The 20,080-nt window shown below is 36.6% G+C and overlaps 1 protein-coding gene across 1 annotated transcript in view; it reads left to right on the top strand.

Annotated features, from left to right (window-relative positions):
• DCAF6 (DDB1 and CUL4 associated factor 6) overlaps positions 1–20,080 on the top strand; it is a 165,152-nt gene that overhangs the window by 10,781 nt on the left and 134,291 nt on the right. Inside the window, 1 exon segment of the mRNA XM_047783996.1 lies at positions 11,395–11,456. Within this exon segment, the coding sequence (XP_047639952.1) occupies positions 11,395–11,456 (62 nt within the window).

The raw sequence follows: 20,080 nt of genomic DNA, 5'->3' as shown, positions 1-20,080 counted from the left end.
CAAAAAGCTTTTTAGTTTGATGTAGTCCCATTTTTAAATTTTTGCTTTTGTTTCACTTGCTGAGGAGTCATATTGAAAATATATTACTAAGACTGATGTCAGAGAGCATCTTGCCTGTGTTTTCTTCTAGACAATTTTATAGTTTCAGGTCTTACGTTTAAGTCTTTAATTCATTTTGAGTTTTTAATATTATGTAACAAAGTTTGTTCAGTTTGATACTTTTTTCCATGTAGGTGTATGGTTTCCCTAGCACCATTTATTGAAGAGGCTATCTTTTACTCATTGTGTATTCTTGCCTCCTTTATTGTAGATTAATTGACCATGTACGTGTGGGTTCATTTCTGGCTTTTCTGTTTCATCCCATTGATTTATATGTCTGTTTTTTTGCCAATACCATACTGTTTGATTGCTTTACCTTATAGTATAGTGAAATTAGGGAGTTTGATACCTCCAGCTTTGTTCTTACTGAAGATTGTTTTGGTTATTTGGGGTATTTTGTATTTCCATACAAATTTTAGAAATACTTGTTCTAGTTCTGTGAAAAATGCCATTGGTATTTTGATAGGGATTGCATTGAATCTGTAGAATGTCATGGGTACTATGAACATTTAATAATATTAATTCTGGAGTTCCCATCATGGCTCAGTGGTAATGAACCCAACTAGTATCCATGAGGACACGGGTTTGATCCCAGCCTCGCTCAGTGGGTTAAGGATCCAGCAATGCCATGAGCTGTGGTGTAGGTCACAGATGAGGCTCATATCCCTTGTTGCTGTGGCTGTGGCTGTGGTCGGCAGTTGTAGCTCTGATTGGACCCCTAGCCTGGGAACTTGCTGTGGGTACAGCCCTAAAATAAAAAGAAGACAAAAAAATATTAATTCTTGTAATCCATGAACACATTATATCTTTAAAATTTTGTCGTCTTCAGTTTCTTTTATCAATATTTTATAGTTTTCCACTCTTTTATCTTGTTGGTTCGATTTATTCTTAAGTATTTTTTTCTTTTGGATGCAGTTGTAAATGGGATTGTTTTCTTAATTTCTCTTTTTGGTAGTTTGTTGATTGTAGAAACAACTGATTTCTGTACATTAATTTTGTATCCTATAACATTATTGTATTCAGTAATTCTAATAGTTTCATTGGTGGCATCTTTAGGATTTTCCGGATAGTATCATGTCATTTGCAAGCAGTGACAGTTTTACTTCTTTCCAATTTGCATTCCTTTTATTTTTATTTTTTTTCTTGTCTGATTGTTGTGTAAAAATGTTGAGATTTAGCATCCTTGTCTTGTTCCTGATCTTAGGGAAATGCTTTCAGCTTTTCACTGTTGAGTATGATGTTAGCATTGCACTTGTCAGTAAAATGGGCCTTTATTATGTTGAGATGTGTTCCCTTTATGACCACTTTGTTGAGTTTTTTTTTTTTTTTAATCAGTGGATATTGAATTTGGTTAAAAAGCTTTTCTGCATATATGGATATGATCATTGATTTTTAATTGTTCAGTTTGTTAATGTGTATCACATTGGTTGATTTGCAGATGTTGAGCCATCCTTGCATCCCTGGAATAAATCCCATGTGATCATGGTATATGATCCTTATAATGTATTGTTGAATGTGATTTGCTAATATTTTGTTGAGGATTTTTTGCCAGTGTTTCCTTACTGATTTTCTTTCTGGATGATCTGTCTGATTTAACTGGAGTGTTAATATTCCCTACTATTATTATATTACTTTCAGTTTCTTTATGTTAATATTTGCTTAATGTATTTATGTATTCCTATATTATGAACATATATATTTATAATTGTATATGTTTTTGTATGGATCCTTTTATCATCATGTAATTTCCTTTGTCTCTTTATAATCTTAGTTTTAAAGCCTATTTTGTGGAATATAAGCATTGCTATCCCAGCTTTCTTTTTGTTTTTATTTGCATGGAATTCATTTTCCATCCTCTCACTTTCAGACTTTGTATGTTGTTAGATCTGAAATGTCTCTTGTAGACGCCTGTACATGGGTCTCATTTTTTATCCATTCATCTATTTTTTTTTTTGTCTTTAGATTGGAACATTTAGTCCACTTACATTTAAAGTAATTATTATTGGAGTTCCCGTTGTGGTACAGTGGAAAAATCTGAATAGGAACCATGAAGTTGCGGGTTCAATCCCTGGCCTCTCTCAGTGGATTAAGGATCCAGCGTTGCCACAAGCTGAGGTGTAAGTCACAGACAAGGCTCGAATCCTGCATTGCTGTGGCTGTGGCATAGGCCAGCAGCTGTAGCTCCAATTGGACCCCTAGCCTGGGAACCTCCATGTGTCATGGATACAGCCCTAAAAAGCAAAATATTAATAATAATAATAATAATTGTTATTTATTCACTTATTTATTTTTTGGCTGCTTTGTGGCATGTAGAGTTCTCTGGCCAGGGATCAGATCTGTGCCACAGTTGCAACCTAAGCCATGGCTGTGGCAGTGCCAGATCTTTAACCCACTATGCTGGGCTGGGGATCAAACCTTCATCCCAGCACTCTCAAGATGTGCAATCCTGTTGCACCACAGTGAGAACTCCTAAAGAAATTATTTATGAGCAGTTCTTGTGTGGCTCAGCAAGGTAATTATCTAGCATGTGGGTTCCATACCTGGCCAGGGAACTTCCACATGCCACAGGTGTGGCCCCCCAAAAAATTCCTGATAAATATGTACTTACGACCATTTTGTTAATTATTTGTTATTTTTGTAATTGTTGTGTTGTTCTTTTTTTTTTTTTTTTTTTGTCTTTTTGCTATTTCTTGGGCCGCTCCTGCGGCATATGGAGGTTCCCAGGCTAGGGGTCGAATCCGAGCTGTAGCCACCGGCCTACACCAGAGCCACAGCAACGCGGGATCCGAGCCGTGTCTGCAACCTACACCACAGCTCATGGCAATACCGGATCGTTAACCCACTGAGCAAGTGCAGGGTTCGAACCTGTAACCTCATGGTTCCTAGTCGGATTCCTTAACCACTGCGCCACGACGGGAACTCCTGTTGTGTTGTTCTTTTGCTTTCTTTTGATTTGATGATTGTCTTTAGTGTTTAGCATCCTTTTTTTGTGTGTGTGTATCTATTATAGAATTTTTTTTTTTTTTTTGTCTCTTGTCTTTTTAGGGTGGCACCTGTGGCATATGGAGATTCCCAGGCTATAGGTAGAATCAGAGCTGCAGCTGCTGGCCTACACTACAGCCACAGCAATGCCAGATCTGAGCCATGTCTGTGACCTACACCTCAGCTCATGGCAACACCAGATCCTTAACCCACTGAGGGAGGCCAGTGATCGAATCCACAACCGCATGGTTCCTAGTCAGATTCGTTAACCGCTGAGCCACGACAGGAACTCCTATTATAGATTTTTTGCTTTGTGGTTAGTATGATGTTTATATATAGAAATCAATATATATAAAAAGACAGGCTTGAGAGATATAAATAATTTTACAGTCAAATAAATCTAACCACTTCCTTTCATCACTTTAAATATATATTGTCACTCCCTTCTGACCTATATAGTTTTTGCTGAAAAGTAATCTGATAGACTTTTGGGAGTTTCCTTGTGGAAAACTAATTGTTTTTCCCTTTCTGCTTTTTTTGTTTGTTTGTTTAGGGCTGTACCTGCAGCATATGGAAGTTCTCAGGCTAGGGGTCCAGTCGGAGCTGCAGCTTCCGGCCCCTACCACAGCCACAATGTCACAGGAGCTGAGCCCTGTTTGTGACCTACACCACAGCTCATGGCAATGCCGGATTCTTAACCCACTGAGCAAGGCCAAGGATCAAACCTGTGTCCTCCTGGATACTAGTCAGATTTGTTCACCACTGAGACATGATGGCATTCCCCTTTCTGCTTTTAAGATTTTCTCCTTTTTTTTAACTTTCGACATTTCCATTGCTCTTTGTCTTGGTGTGGATTTATTTGAGTTGATCTTGTTTGAGACTCTGCTATTTTGGACCTTGGTTTCTTTTTTGTTTACTCCCAGGTTAGGGAAATTTTCGGTTTTTATTTCTTAAAGTCTCTGCTTGTTTCTCTCTCTTTTCTCTGTAATATGATTTTTATTGTGCTTGATGTTGTTTCTGAGGTCTCTTAAACTGTCTTTGCTTTTTAAAATTCTTTTTCCTTTTTTCTGTTTAGCTTGGGGATTTCCACTGTTATATCATCCAGTTTGCTAATCCTTTTCTCTGTATCATCGTATTAACTGCTGATTCCTTCTAGTGTGCTTATTTCATTTTTTGTACTCTTTGGTTTTGTTTTGTTCTTCTTCATATTTTCTAACTCTTTGTTCAAGCTTCTCACTGTGTTCATCCAGTCTTTTTTTATGTCTTTTTTTGCCTTTTCTAGGGCCACACTTGTGGCATATGGAGATTCCCAGTCTAGGGGTCTAATTGGAGCTGTAGCTGCGGGCCTATGCCAGGACCACAGCAAGGCAGGATCCGAGCTGCGTCTGCAACCTATACTATAGCTCATGGTAACGCTGGATCCTTAACCCACTGAACAAGGCCAGGGATCGAACCCGCAACCTCATGGTTCCTAGTCAGATTCACTAACCACTGGGCCACGATGGGAACTCCTCTTCATCCATTCTTTTCCAGAGTTCATTGAGCACCTTTATATCATTGTTTTGAACCCTTTATCAGGTAGATTGCTTATCTCTATTTCACTTAGCTTATCTCTATTTCACTTAGTTTTTCTTCTGGGATTTTGTCTTGTTCTTTCAATTGGAATGTAATTCTCCGTCAGTCTCCTTTTGCTTAATTGTCTGTTTTTATTTCTATGTATTAGATAGATCCATTTTGTTTCTGATCTTGGAAAAGTGGCCTAATATAAGAGATACCTTGTGGGGCTAATAAGCACACTCCCCTCAGGTCACCAGAGCTGTATGTGTGATCTATGGGTACCCCCATGTGGGTTGTGTGGGCCTTTCCATTGTCATGGGGCTGACTATTGTGGCATTCTTGTAGGTGGGGCTGGCTCCCACCCCAGTTGGTCTTCAGACTGAATAGTATGGAAACTTCCAGCTGCTTGTGGCTGGGGCTGGGTCATGGTGTAGCTGGCTGTGTGGTGGGGGGAGTTCTGGGGCTGCTGCTGGCCCACTAACAGGTGGGGCCATGTCCTAGTGCAGCTGGCGTTTGGTGTTTTGGTGCTTGAAGGGGTCCTGCCATCTTTATATTTTCAGTGATATATCTTTCTTGTCTCTCGCTCATTTTCTACTTGGATTATTATTATTTTAACTGTTGTATTTTGAGACTTATTTATATAGTTTAAATGCTAGGCCTTTGTGAGATACGCAGTTTGCAAATGTTTTCTCCCAGTATGTAATTTGTCTTTTTCTTCTTTTCATGGAGTAAATTAAAGGTTTTTAACTTTGGTGAGGTCCAATTTATCAATTTTTTTCTTTTGTGGATTATTCTTTTGGTATCATGTTTAAATACTCCTAACTTATCCTTAGGTACTGAAGATTACTGCCTATGTTTTTTTCTTTAAACTTTTATGGTTTTACATTTTTAAATCCAGGATTCATTTTTGTTCATTTTTGTTTGATGTGTGTGGTTTAGCTTAAAGTTCATTTTTTGTGCTTATGAATGTCCACTTTGCTCTAGCACCATTTGTTTCAAAGGCTATATTTCTCTATTGTATTGCTTTTGCATCTTCATTAAAAATTACTATGTACATGTAAGGATAACCTGACCCCCTTGCTGTACAGTGGGAAAATTAAAAAATTAAAAAAAAATTACTATGTAGTAAGTTTTTACATCAGGTTGATTGACTTTTTCCCTCCTTAATTCTTTTTTTCAAAATTGTTTTAGCTCTTATAGATCTTTTGCTTTTTTATATGAATTTTAGAGTAAGCTTATCCATATCTTCAGAATATCTTGCTGGGAATTGATAGGAATTGCATTGGACTTAATATATCATTTTGGGAAGAACTCACCTCTTTACTATGTTGAATCTTCTGATCCATGAAAGCAGTATATCACTGCATTTATTTATTTAGTTTTTTGGTTTCTTTCATCAGCATTTTGTTATTATCAGGATATGTATCCTCAGCATATTTTATTATGTCTATGTCTAAATATTTAATTTTTTGAGCAATTTAAAATGGATTGTGTTTAAGTTCAGCTTCCACATAGTATATAAGTGTGATTTTTTTTTTTTTTTTGAGTCTGTGTTGATTTCGTAGCTTACAACCTTGCTAAATAAGCTCACTTATTCCTGGATGTTTTTGGGTATATTCCAGGAGATTTTTTTTCTACATGGAAAATCATGTCATCTTTCAATAGGTACTGTTTTATTTCTTCCTTTCCAATCTTTTTTTTTCTTCTTACTTCATCCCAGTGGCTAAAAGTGTTTACTAATAGTGGTGAGAGTGGACTTCCTTATATTTTCCTGACTTTATATGGAAAAGGTTCAGTCTTTTACCATTAAATATAAGTTTTAGCTCTTATATTGGTGCTTTTTATCAGACTGAGGGAGTTTCCCTCTTTTGCTAGTTTGCTGGAAGTGTTAATCATGAATGAGAGTAAGAAGCAGAATTACTGAGAGATACACATACATACAAAGATACAAAGATATGTTACTGGTATTTGACTTTATATAATTGTGGGAACTCTTTAAACTGTAAAGTTATTCTCTTCATATTGTTTGCTGGTGCTTGACATCCTCAAGATAGACAGTTGGGAAGGGATGATAGTAATGGGGGGTGGGAAGGACAAGCTTGAACCCATGAATGCATAGGATCTATGCCAGTTCTGACTATCTCCAGTCTTATATATGTACATGTTCTATAGGAGAAACTGCCACCCTTTGTCCTGGAGCTTAACATGGCCTAGTATTCCAGCAAGCTAAAAGAGGATCCATGGGTAGGCAGGATAATTATAGGCCAGGCTGCTGCTCATTCCAACAAGGTGAACCAGCCAAGTAACTATATATATATAAACAACCTAAGAATCTGCCTTCTGAGCATAAAAATCAGTACTGTTGCTTTGCTTTATTTCCACCTGCCAGTCTTGTGCAGAAGTGACTGATAATTCAAGTCGCATGAAACATATGGGGAAGAAATTTTGGGAAACGTGGTTCAGTGTGAGTTGACACATTTCAAAGGCACAGCACTTATTGCTGCTGGTTGTTCACTGCCTTTGTCTGAAATGGATATGAGGGTTTCCTGCCTCTCTTAAAGCTAGTAGACCTTTGCTGAGGCTCTTTTTAATTAGGGTTTCCCCTGCGGCTTAAGACTTGTTTCTCAGGAGAGAAGGGAAGCCTGAAAAGTGACTGGGGATTCCTTTCTAAGTCTTACAAGATAAGGACTCTCTCAGTCCCCCTGCCATTTTCAGTGTTTCTTCCTCTACTTTTTTTTTTCTTTTTTTTTTAGGGCCACACATATGGCATATGGTCTCCAGGCTAGGGGTCCAATTGGAGCTGCAGGTGCTGGCCTACACCACAGCCACAGCAACGTGGGATCCAAGTCACATCTGCAATCTACAACACAGTTCACAGCAACATCCTTAACCCACTGAGCAAGGGCAGGGATCGAATCTACGTCCTCATGGGTACTAGTGGGGTTTGTTACTGCTGAACCACAACAGGAACTCCCTCTTTTCAGTGTTTCTTATGAGTATTTGAGGGAGGGTCATGGAAAAGAGCTGGTAACTAAATGTAGATTCAGCTTGTGCCTGGGAACCCAGAGATTGTAAACTGCCTCTCTAGCCCACAGTTGTCCTTTAAACATTCATTTGAGTTTTTACTGTTTTCTTACACATTTTGGTAGCAGTCCTTTGTCTTGTGTTTTGTCAAAGAAAACACAGGGTTTTGTTTTTTTTTTTCTCAGAGTTTGTTACTCTTTAATTTTTAGTTCTCCTGGTTATCTGGTGAGATGTCCTGGGAGCCAAAGAAGAAGAATATTTCAAGGAGACACAGTTACTGTGACAGCTAATACTATGAGGTCATGAAAAATGTGGCTTGAAAGAGACCATTGGGTTTACTGATACCCCATGATTTCTGAGAACAAAGTCATGGATAAAAGAGGGCAAAACAGTGCAGGAAAAGGAAGATCTGACAACGAACTAGAGAAGGCAGCATTTATAGATGACTAGACAATTAAGTTTGACATTAAAGAGAAGTAGCTCAAAGGTGCAATAGATTCAAGTAAAGTGAGAATTTTTGTTAAAGTACTATTCTGTCTCTATTTCAGACAGTATTAACTTAGAAGAATCCCACCTGTACATAGGGCAAGGGCTAACCTTAAGTGTCTATAGTCTATCAGAGACATATGCTAATTAATTTACTCCTGACAACATGCCTGTAAAGTGGATGGTATTATTCCTATCAAATATTACATTTTTACAAATGTAGAACTAAGGCTCTAAGAGGCTCAGTTTTGCCTGGTGTATGTGTAACATGTTCCAAATTAGATATTTAAACCAAATATTTCTTATTTCTTGTTCTGAGCAACGTATTCTAATGAGATAGGTTTGTGAATAAATAAGTTAGGAAGTTGTTTAATAAGTTACAAAGCCATTAAAAATGAGCCATATGTCTATATTTATTGTCAGTGAAAGTTGTTTATCATTTATTATTGAGTGAAAATATGTTAGAACAGAATCAATGTTATAATTCATTTATTCACTGATTCAGCAAGTGTATATTGAGTGCCTACTTTTTCCTAGGCATTATTCTAGGCACTTAGGATACTTAGGTGAACAGAAGATGTTCCCCTTTTTATGGAGCTTACTGTCTATGAATATAGAATAGAATTTAAAGTAGAGACAGAATTAAATGAGGCAGCTCGGGCTGCAGGAAAGACTTGATTAGGAAGCCACAGTTGTAGGTAAATTCATCCATAACAAATATGTAATTTTTTGGAGGTAGTTCTCCCTGTCTCTTTTGTATTTCTTCACAGAGCAGTGGCACTGGCCGCTTTGTTCTGGACTATCTTTTCAAGGATGGTTATTTAGGGAACAGCTTTGGGAGATAAAGTATCTCCCTCTGGAGCAGAGGACAGATCTACTTATTGTCCAGGATAGTGAAGATAATGCCTTCCTTTGGGACAAAGATTAGGCACATTTGTTTGAGATAAGATTTGAGTTCCCTCAGTTCAGGGTTCCCCAGCTGTGATTCAAACCCACTGCAAGTGCAGTACCCTGCCAGGCCCCTCTGTATCACCCTGTGGGAATTAGCAGGCAAAGGGAACCAGTGTGAACCTGAAGCTTATTCTGCTCCAGTAGTAAAATCCTTTGCCTCTGACCTAGGAGTCTTGTATCTTCTGCCAATATCCATGAAATGGTGGCAGGTAATTTGTTAGCTTGCAAGTAGGCCAGACTCGTCACAGTTCTTGGTAAGAGGTTTGAGTTTATTTTTTTTTTTAATTTTTTTAATTTTAATTTTTATTTATTTATTTATTTTTGACTTTTGTTGTTGTTGTTGCTATTTCTTGGGCCACTCCCGAGGCATATGGAGGTTCCCAGGCTAGGGGTCGAATCGGAGCTGTAGCCACCGGCCTACGCCAGAGCCACAGCAATGTGGGATCCGAGCCGTGTCTGCAACCTACACCACAGCTCACGGCCACGCCGGATCGTTAACCCACTGAGCAAGGTCAGGGACCGAACCCGCAACCTCATGGTTCCTAGTCGGATTCGTTAACCACTGCGCCACGACGGGAACTCCTGAGTTTATTTTTATTTTAAGAGGGCTCAGGTTTTTTTTTGTTTGTTTGTTTGTTTGTTTTTTAAGCTTACAGTTCTTATTCCATGCTAGCTTTCAGCTCCTATTTCTTGGTGTTGTGCATTTAATTACTAAAAAGGTAGAGGAGGTTTTACACTAGGTTGTTTTAGAAGCACATTTTGTGAAATGTGTGACAAGACAATCATTTTGATCTCCTAAATCACATATGGGGATATCATTCGGGAGCTGTCTTGTCTCTAGCTATAATGTCTCAGTGCATGTTTTTATGTACAAGTTTAAGTTCATATGTAAGAGTTCTTGCTTGAATTACTTTATTTTCTGTTTGCTCCTATTGTACCACTACTTTCTCCAGATGGAAACGGCTATAGTCATATTTTCAAACCCAAATTTAAAAAATTTGGAAAAAAAATGTTTTAGTACTATTTTATTAGTATTTTAATGAGTTTTAATTATGTTCATGTTGATTTGAATACTTAATTTCTTAACTCTTAATTTATTTAAAACTCAGTAGGATTACCACACCTACATATAGTCAAAAGGAAAATATTTAAAACATTTTTATCTGTTTTATATAAAGTACAACCTAATTCATGAAAATACTGAATTTCTGCAGGTTGTTTTATTCCAGTAAGTTTAGGAACCATAGAGTACCCACCCTCCCAACCCTAGGTCTTTAACCCACATGTTTATCCTTTATCTAGTCGTCTTACCATTTACAGGCGAGGACAAGGAAAACAATTTGGCTTCAAGAAGATCTTGCTCTTTCCATTGAATTCAAGAAAGCATAATAGAGAAATTTGTCCCTTGTGACAGTATACAGAGAGAATAGTTAAATTTAATTTTGAAATCTCATCAGCCTGATTACTTAGCTAATTACCGTTCTTTGTCATATATTCAGCTTCCTTTCGTTACAGCTTCTGAATAAACATGAGCTTTTTGGTCCATTTTTGGTAAAGATGATCATTTCTTAAAGAAACATATTCTTCTTTTTCAAAGAAGGAGTTATTCTACTGTTGAAGTATTATAATTATTTTATTGATGGACATTTAGGCTGATTTTTTCATTGCCACATTTCATCATTGTGAAATTGACTTTTAAATATTTTAACATTTCTGAAATTCAGATGTATTTAAAAATAGGTGGCATCTTATCAAACACTGTTTGCCACCATATTTAAAATGGAAAACTCTATCCCTCACCTCCAGCCTTCTCTTAGCCCCTGCTTTATTTTTCCACATAGCACTTTCATGAAATCACATGTTGTTTATTGTCTTCCATTAACCCCCACTAGAGTCAGGTATATTTTTCTGTTTTGTATTATCATTGTATTCCTAGCTCCTAGAACACTACCAGGAATGGAGAGTAAGTATGCAATGTATTTGTTGAGTGAATGGATAAATGAAGGGAACATTTGAATGTTTATTGTGGTGCAGATACTGTGTTAAGCCCATTCTGTCCTTGAATCACTTAATCTTTACAATAACCACATGAGGTAGGTAGGTAGGTATTCTACTGAGAAAACTAGGTCGAAGGAGGAATTAATTTGCACAGTGTCACTCAGCTTATAAATGAAGGAATTGAAATTAGAGCTTGAATTTACCTCATGCCAATTCCTTGGCTCTTAACTTCCATGTTATACTTGTCTAAGCAGTAAATTTTATGATTTATTTAGTCCTTTGTTTCTTTTTAAACAGGAAGAAGAGAATTTATCCAAAGATTAAAACTTGAAGCAACCCTGAATGTGCACGATGGCTGTGTAAGTAATAGTTAATTCTCAGCTATGAAGGACTTTAATACTAAGTGTTCAAATGTTTGAGGAAATGCTGCAATCCTCCCAGAAGAGATTGTGACTAACTATAATAAAATGGGAGAAATAAGTTTTACATTAAAACTTTAAAATATTTTTTGAATTTAGGAGATGACTTTCATCTCTTTGGCTCTACTGGTACTGTGATCTTCATTTCTGCAAATCTAGTGGTCACTTCTCAGAAACCTTAGGCATTGGTTGAACACATTTTCTTTTTGAAAATTTTTTTGCTTGGTTTCTGCTAACCCCACATTGTCTTGGTTTTCTTTCTATCTCATTTACTTGCTGCATAATCTTCATCCTGGCTGACTCCTCCACTTCTCCACTTTCAAACGTTAGCTGTACTAACACTCTGTCTTGACTCCTCCCACCCTGTTTCACGTCACTTTTCTAAATGTTTCTGTGTAGCCTGTGGCTAAAAAAAACAGGACTTCCAACTTGCCACTTCTTCCTTGAACTCCAGATTCATATATTATAACTCTATTAATATTCCCAGTTGCATGTCTAATAGCACCCCAAAATTAACCAGGTCAAATCAAAACTCTTTTGTTCTTAAATTTTGTTAATGAAAACTTCAGTCATGCTTTTCATATACTCAGCACCTGGATTTAGCAGTTACCAAGATTTTGGCACATGTTCTTTTTCCATTTCATTTTTCTTTTTTTTTTTTCCTCCTGGCTGAAGTATTTTAAAGCAAAGCTCAGATATGATATCATTTGACCCTGTATGTTACCAAAAAACAATGGAAATTTTTCTTATGTAATTAAAATGCCATTACATGATTTAACAATATTAATAGTATATTTTTGGTATCATCTAATACTCAGTCCATAATCAAATTTCCCTCATTGTTTAAAAATGTCTTTTGAGGCATTCTTGCCATGGTGCAGCTGGTTAAAGATCTGGCATTGTCTCTGCAGTGGCTTGGATTGCTTCTGAGGCGCAGGTTCAATCTCTGGCCTGGTGTAGTGGGTTAAGGATCTGGTGTTGCTATAGCTGTGGCATAGGTCACAACTCTGGCTCGCATTTGGTCCCTGGCCCAGGAACTTCCATGTGCTGTGGATATAGCCAAAAAAGAGAAAGTCTTTTTTAGTTTTTTGTTCAAAAGAGGATCCAAGCAAAGTCCATGCCTTGATTTGATGTGCCTCTTAAACCTCTATTAATCTAGAGTAATCTTACCCTTTTTTTGTCCCTCCCATTAACTTGTTACAGAAACTGAGTCAGCTTTCCTATACATTGTTCCACATTCTAGATACTGGTTTTTTTTTTTTTTTTTGTGGTGTCATTTAACTCGTTTCTACATCCTTTGTTTTTCCTGTAAGTGGAAGATACTTCTAGAGGTTTGATTAGATTCAGATCCATCTTTGGGGGCAAGAATATTTATAGGTGATACTATGCACTTCATATTATATAGCCTAGAGGCATGCAGAGTTAGATGGTGACCTACTTTTAGTGATGGTAAGATTGATCATAGGATTCAAATAGCTAAACCAAATACTTGATTGTTTCCACTAAATCCATAACCTTCTATATTTCCATAAATAGCACCATCATTCATCCAGCTATTTAAGTTAAAAATTTTCAAGTTGTCTTTGATCTCCCTATTACCCTCAACTTCTACATCTAGTCTATTCTCTAATAAATAAGACTTCCAGAGTATATCTGGAGTCCATTCACTTCTATCTTTGTGTTAATTTAAGCTAACTTCTCTTTTCTGGACTACTGCAGTATCCTCTTACTTGGTTTCTTTTACTCCACTTTAGTCCCCTAATTATTCCACTAATTCATTCAATACACAGATCCTAGATTGTGCATGTAAGTCAGGTCATGTAACTTTTACATTATTTTCTCCTTTACAAGACTTTTGCAATAGTGTGGGTGACAAAGGCAGAAGAGTTGAGGAACTTTGTTACCAAATAAGCTCTATGGTCTGAGCTTGCTAGATTGGTTTTTGGTATTTCCAAGAGTCAATAGACAAGGGCTAGTAATTACTGAAAATCAGAGTACATTCATTTACATACATAAGGATATATTATTCCTATTACATTGGGATACCTATTTCATTACAAGAAGATTATCTCAATTCTACTTTTAAACCTTTCTTCCTTCCTTTCTTTTCTTTTCCCTCCCTCCCTCCATCTTCCTTCCTTCCTTCCTTCCTTCCTTCCTTCCTTCCTTCCTTCCTTCCTTCCTTTCTTTCTTTTTCTTTTCTTAAGAAATTAAGACACCAAAACAAAGAAAAACAAATCTCTTGACTTTAAGGCCAATGAAAACTCTAGTCTGATAAACACTTTAGGTGATTTTGATGTAGGTAATCCATGGATTGTACTTTGGAAAACACTGTTATAGCTGCTAATTGAAAACATTAGACTAAGAAGAGAACACAGAAAGAAATTGCAAAGTGAAAAGGGGGTCTAGGCCTTAACTCTAAGGAATCCAACTTTTTTTTTTTTGTCTTTTTGCCATTTCTTGAGCCGCTCCCGTGGCATATGGAGGTTCCCAGGCTAGGGGTCGAATTGGAGCTGTAGCTGCCAGCCTAAACCACAGCCACAGCAACGCCAGATCCAAGCCATGTCTTTGACCTACACCACAGCTCACAGCAATGCCGAATCCTTAACCCACTGGGAGGCCAGGGATCGAACCCGCAACCTCATGGTTCCTCGTTAGATTCATTTCCACTGCACCATGATGGGAACTCCTTTTAATTGTTTTCTATTTCACATCTTCTGGTGATTGCTGTCATATCTTTATTTGATATTCTTACACTGGTTTTTCTTGAATTGTCAAATTTGGGCATTGTCCATTGATTTCTTGCTGTGATAGAAGAGGAATTAACTAATTTATACACTTTCCTAAGATTTAGGCTTCTCAGAAATTTTGTTACTGTTTTTAGTCTCTCCAGTGGTCACTATAACTTTAAACAACATACATAAACATCTTTTTGTTTTTCTGCGAGTCACAGACAGTATTTGTGGAATCTTCATGCTGTAAAATAGAGATACTTAATGCTTTCACCCTTTCTTCTACCTTCCTGTCTCTTTCTGTTTCACACCACTTTCAGCTACATATGCTTTTATGTTGTCATGTTGATTACATTTACCTCGTATTCTGTAGCCATTGTTACTTTCTGGAATTTGTCTGTGTATTAATTCTAAAAGTTGAAATTCAGTAAACATTGTTAATAAGTTTTATGTATATGTACATTTCTTTCTCTTTTTTTTAAGTCCGCATCCATTGTATGTGGAAATTCTTAGGCTAGGGGTCTAGTCAGAGCTGCAGCTGCTGGCCTATGCCACAGTCATAGCCACAGCCACAGCAGTGCCAGATTCGAGCTGTGTCTGTTACCTACACCGCAGCTTACTGCAACACTGGATCCTTAACCCACTGTGTGGGACCAGGGATCAAACCCACATCCTCATGGATACTAGTCAGATTCGTTACCACTGAGCCACACTGGGAATTCCACATATGTACATTTCTAAGTTTTGTTAAACTCTTCATAATAAGGAGAGGGTAGGAAGAACATTTATGAAGAAAATTATGTAATATATCACCTGTTTTATAGATGAGCACACTCAGTGGCTCAAAACCCTCCAATGGGTTTCTAGCTTACTTAGAGTAAACCCAAAAGCCTTATTGCTTCAGAGGCCCTACATGATTTGGCACTTGCTTTTTTTCCCTCCATTTCATCCTTTACTGTGTTCTCCATGATACGTTATTTGTTTCAGTCAGCTCATCTTTTTCTGTTCCTTTAAGTACCCCAGGTACACCTCTGCCTTATATATTTTATGTCTTTTGTCTAGAACTCTCTTCCTCATATATCTTTGAAGCTTACTTCCTCATTTCATTTAGCTGTAAGTATTACCTAATAGAGAAGCTTTTCCTGGCCACTCTAATAGCTCCCTACTCCTGATCAGCATCTTTCCCTTGCTAACGTTTTTTTTCCCCCCCGTAATTCATGTCACTATCTGACATTAAAATTATACATTGATTTATTTGTTCGTAGTCTATATACTTGCCTCCCTCTACTCTAACACTCTGGCCCCCAAAATATCTTCATAAATTAATTTTCTTCATCTAGAGTCGAGAGATAGTGGCTAGCACACATTTGGCACTTAATGAAGTGTTTATTGAAGAGGCAAACCATGTGTTACAAGTTGGATTTTATGTCCTTCTTTAAGGACCAAAGGTCAAATCTTTCTCTTTACCCAAAGGAGAATTTTCTAGTGTTAATTTAAAACGAATTTTCCCATAATGTATAGTGTATAATGCTTTTATGAGTTTTTACGAGCTGTGGATTCTGTATCTTAGCATTTTTGAATTTACTTTCAGATTTTACTGGGTATATTCTTAAATATTTTTCTAAAAATGAGTGGAAGGTAAGCTTTTCCTGCAAGCTTAAAGATATCTTTTTGGCTTTTGCACTACTTTTTAAACATTATGTTCTTATTTTTTTTGCATTTAATTTTTAAAGTAATGTCCTCTCATGATATAAAAATCAATTATGTAAAAAAGTATACATTGAGAAGTGTGGCTCTTACTGTCTACCCCATTTCTTTCTGCTCCCTAATACACATAATCATGTATTTTAGTTTCATGAGCATCCATCTACTCTATTTTTCCCATCTTTATTGACATATAATTTATGTATATCAGTGTATAAGTTTAATGTGTAAAATGTGATGATTTGGTACATATATAAATTGCAAAATGATTATAACAATAAGCTTAGTTAACACATTTATCACTTCACATAATTGCATTTTTATTGTGGAGATGGTGTTGAGAACATTTAAGTTTTATTTTTAGCATCTTTCAAATATACAGCACAGCATTGTTAACTGTAACCACCATGCTGTACATTAGATCCCAGAACCTTTTTTTTTTTTTTTTTTTTGGCCATTACCTGTGACATGGAAGTTCCAAGGCCAGTATCAAACCCAAGCCACAGCAGCAGTATTAATGTCAGGTCGCTGCGCTGAGCCACTGGAGAACTTGGGTCGCAGAACTTACTTATAACTGGAAGTTATACTTTTTGAATATCTCATTTCTTCTAACTTCCCAGCCTCTGGCAACCACCAATGTACTCTGTGTTTCGGTCAGTTGAGCATTTTTTAGATTCCACATATAAGCAGTATTGCATAGTATTTCTCATTCTTTATCTGGCCCTCAGGGTTCATCCACATTGCAGATATTAGGATTTCCTTTATTTTTATGGCCAAAAAATATTCCAGTGTGTGTGTATATATATCTGTGTGTGTGTATCATGTTTTCTTTATTCATTCATCCACTGCCAAACACCTAGGTTCTTTGCATGTCTTGGCTTTTGGAAATAACACTGCAGCTCATGGCAATGCCAGATCCTTAACCCACTGAGTGAGACCAGGGATTGAACCCACATTCTTATGGATACTGGTTGGGTTTATAACCTGCTGAGCCACAACAGGAACTCCCTGATTTTTCTTTTCGTTGCTTGTGTTTTTTTTTTTGTTTTTTTTTTGTCTTTTTGCCATTTCTTCGGCTGCTCCCACGGCATATGGAGTTTCCCAGGCTAGGGGTTGAATCGGAGCTGTAGCCACCGGCCTATGCCAGAGCCACTGCAATGCAAGATCCGAGCCGCGTCTGCAACCTACACCACAGCTCACAGCAACGCCGGATCGTTAACCCACTGAGCAAGGGCAGGGGACCGAACCCGCAACCTCCTGGTTCCTAGTTGGATTCGTTAACCACTGCGCCACAGCGGGAACTCCTGTTGCTTGTGTTTTTGGTGTCCTGTCCAAAAAAATCACTGCCAGGGTCAAGGTGAAGGAGCTTTTCACTATATTTTTTTCTAGGAGTTTTATTGCTTCAGGTCTTATGCTTAAGTCCATAATCTGTTTCAGGTTAATTTTGTTTTGCATGTGAACATCCAGTTTTCCCAACACTGTTTATTGAAGAGACTATTCTTTTCCCTTTGTTGTAAATTAATTGACCCTATGTATGCATGGGTTATTTTCTGGGCCCTCTATTCTGTTTTGTTGATCTATGTGTCTGTTTTTAGGCAAATACCATACTATTTTGATTAACACAGCTTTGTAATATAGTTTGAAGCCAACAAGTTCGATGCCTTCAGCTTTGTTTTTCTTTTTCAAGATTGCTTTGTCTATTTGTGGTCTTTTGTGGTTCTGTACAAATTATAGGATTTCTTTACTATTTCTGTGAAAATTGCCATTGGAATTTTGATAAGGATTGCCTTGAATCTATAGATAGCTTTTGGGTAGTATAGAATAACAACTCTTCTCATACATGACACATGTCACTTATTTCTGTCATCAGTGTTTCTCATCTTTGTGGTATAGATTTCAGCTCCTTGGTCAAATTTATTCCTGAGTATTTTATTGTTTTTGATACTATTGTAAATGTGCTTGTTTTCTTTATTTCTTTTTCAGATAGTTCATTGTTAGCGCATAGAAATGCAGCTGTTTTTTGTTTGTTGATTTTATATCTTGATGCTAATGAATTCATTTATTAGTGCTAACAAATTTTTGGTGGAGTTTTCAGGATTTTCGATGCATGAGGTCAGGCCATCTGCACATGGAGACAGTTTTACTTCTTTATTTCCAATTTTCATATTTCTTTTTCTTGCCTAATTATTCTGGCTGAGACTTAATATTATGTTGAATAAAAGTGATGAGAGTTGACATCCTTGTCTTGTTCCTGATCCTAGAGGAAAAGCTTTCATTCTTTCACCATTGAGTATGGTATTGGCTGTGAGCTTGTCATATATGTCCTTTATTATGTTGAGATGTGTTCCTTCTATACCTAGTTTGTTGAGAATTTTTATCATGAAAGATGTTGAATTTTGTCACATGCTTTTTCTGTATTTATTGAGATGGATCATTTTTAGCTTTCATTCCAATAACATGGTGTATTACATTTATTGATTTGTTTATAATGAACCATTCTTGCATCCCAGTGATAAATCATACACCATTTGATTATGGTGTATAATCCTTTTAATATGCTTTTGAATTCAATTTGCTAGTATTTTGTTGAAAAACTTTGCCTCTATATTCATCAGAAATGTTGGCTTATGGTTTTCTTTTCTTGTAATATCTTTATCTGGCCTTGGTATAAGGATTATGCTTGCCTCAGAAAATGAGTTTGGGAGTGTTCTTTCCTTTTTCATTTTTTTGGAAGACTTTGAGAAGGGTTAATTAATTCTTTTTAATGTTTAGTAAACATTTAAATCCTGTAAAGCCGTCTGGTCATAGGCTTTTGTTGTTGTTGTTGTTGTTATTGTTGGAAGGGTTTTGATTTAATCTCTTTACTCATTATTGGTCTATTCACATTTTCTATTTTTCATCATGTGTCTTGGTCAATAACATGTTTATAGGAATTTATTCTAGGTTGTCTAATTTGTGGATGTATAATTGCCCATAGTAGTCTCTTTGATTCTTTGTGTTTCTATGGTATGAGTTGTAATGTCTTTTTTTCATTTATAATTTTATTTATTTGAGTCTTTTTCTTTCTTGTTAAGTCCATCTAAAGATTTATCAATTTTGTTAATCTTTTCAAAAACTGAACTCTTGGGAGTTTCCTTTGTGGCACAGTGGAAACAAATCTTGACTAGAATCCCTGAAGATACACGTTCAATTACTGGCCTTGCTCACTAGGTCAGGGGATCTGGAGTGGCTGTGAGATGTGGTGTGGGTCACAGACGTGGCTTGGATCCTGCGTTGCTGTGGCTATAGGCCTGCAACTGTAGCTTGGATTCAATGCCTACCCTGGGAACTTCCATATGTAGTGGTACAGCCCTTAAGGAAAAAAAAAAAAAATCCAACTCTTAGTTTTGTTGACCTTTTATTTTCCTATTCTTTATTTTATTCATTTCTGCTCTGATCTTTGTTAAATCCTTCCTTCTGCCAACTTTGGATTTTTTCTTTTCTAATTCCTCAATGTGTAAAGTTAGGTTATTTGAGATCTTTCTTTCTTTTTAATGTAAGCACTGGTTGCTGTGAACTCCCTGCTTAAAACTGTTTTTGCTGCATCCCATATGTTTTGTTTCCATTTTCACTTGACTCAAGATATTTTTTTTTTTTCCTTATGTTGTCCAGGAGTGTGTTACTTAATTTGTACATGCTGGTGAAATTTCCAGTTTTCCTCCTGTTGATTTCTGTTTTTATACCACTGTAGTCAGAAAAAATATTTGATGTGATTTTTTTTTTAAGTTTTCTGATACTTCTTTTGTGATCTTAACATGATTTATCCTAGAGAATGTTCTGTGTGCACAAGAGAAGAATGTCTGTTCTGCTGGTTCTGGAATGGAATCTTTTGTGTACATCTGTTAGATTCAAAGTGTAGTTTAAGTCTAATGTTTCCTTATTGATTTTCTATCTCTGTGATTTATCTATTGTTTAAAGTGGGGTGTTGAAATTTGTTACTATTATATTGTTGTCTCTTCCTTCAGACCTGATGTAGTTATTCTTTTTAATTTTAGACGTTCTAATAGATATCTGGTGATATCAAAATGTGGTTTCCTTGTGCTATTTTTACATACAGTCATCCCTCCACATCTACAGGTTCCTCATCTG

The sequence above is a fragment of the Phacochoerus africanus genome, chromosome 6 (genome assembly GCF_016906955.1).
Source record: "Phacochoerus africanus isolate WHEZ1 chromosome 6, ROS_Pafr_v1, whole genome shotgun sequence".
In the NCBI taxonomy this organism is placed as follows: Eukaryota; Metazoa; Chordata; class Mammalia; order Artiodactyla; family Suidae; genus Phacochoerus; species Phacochoerus africanus.
This window is presented reverse-complemented; position numbering and strand designations above follow the sequence as displayed.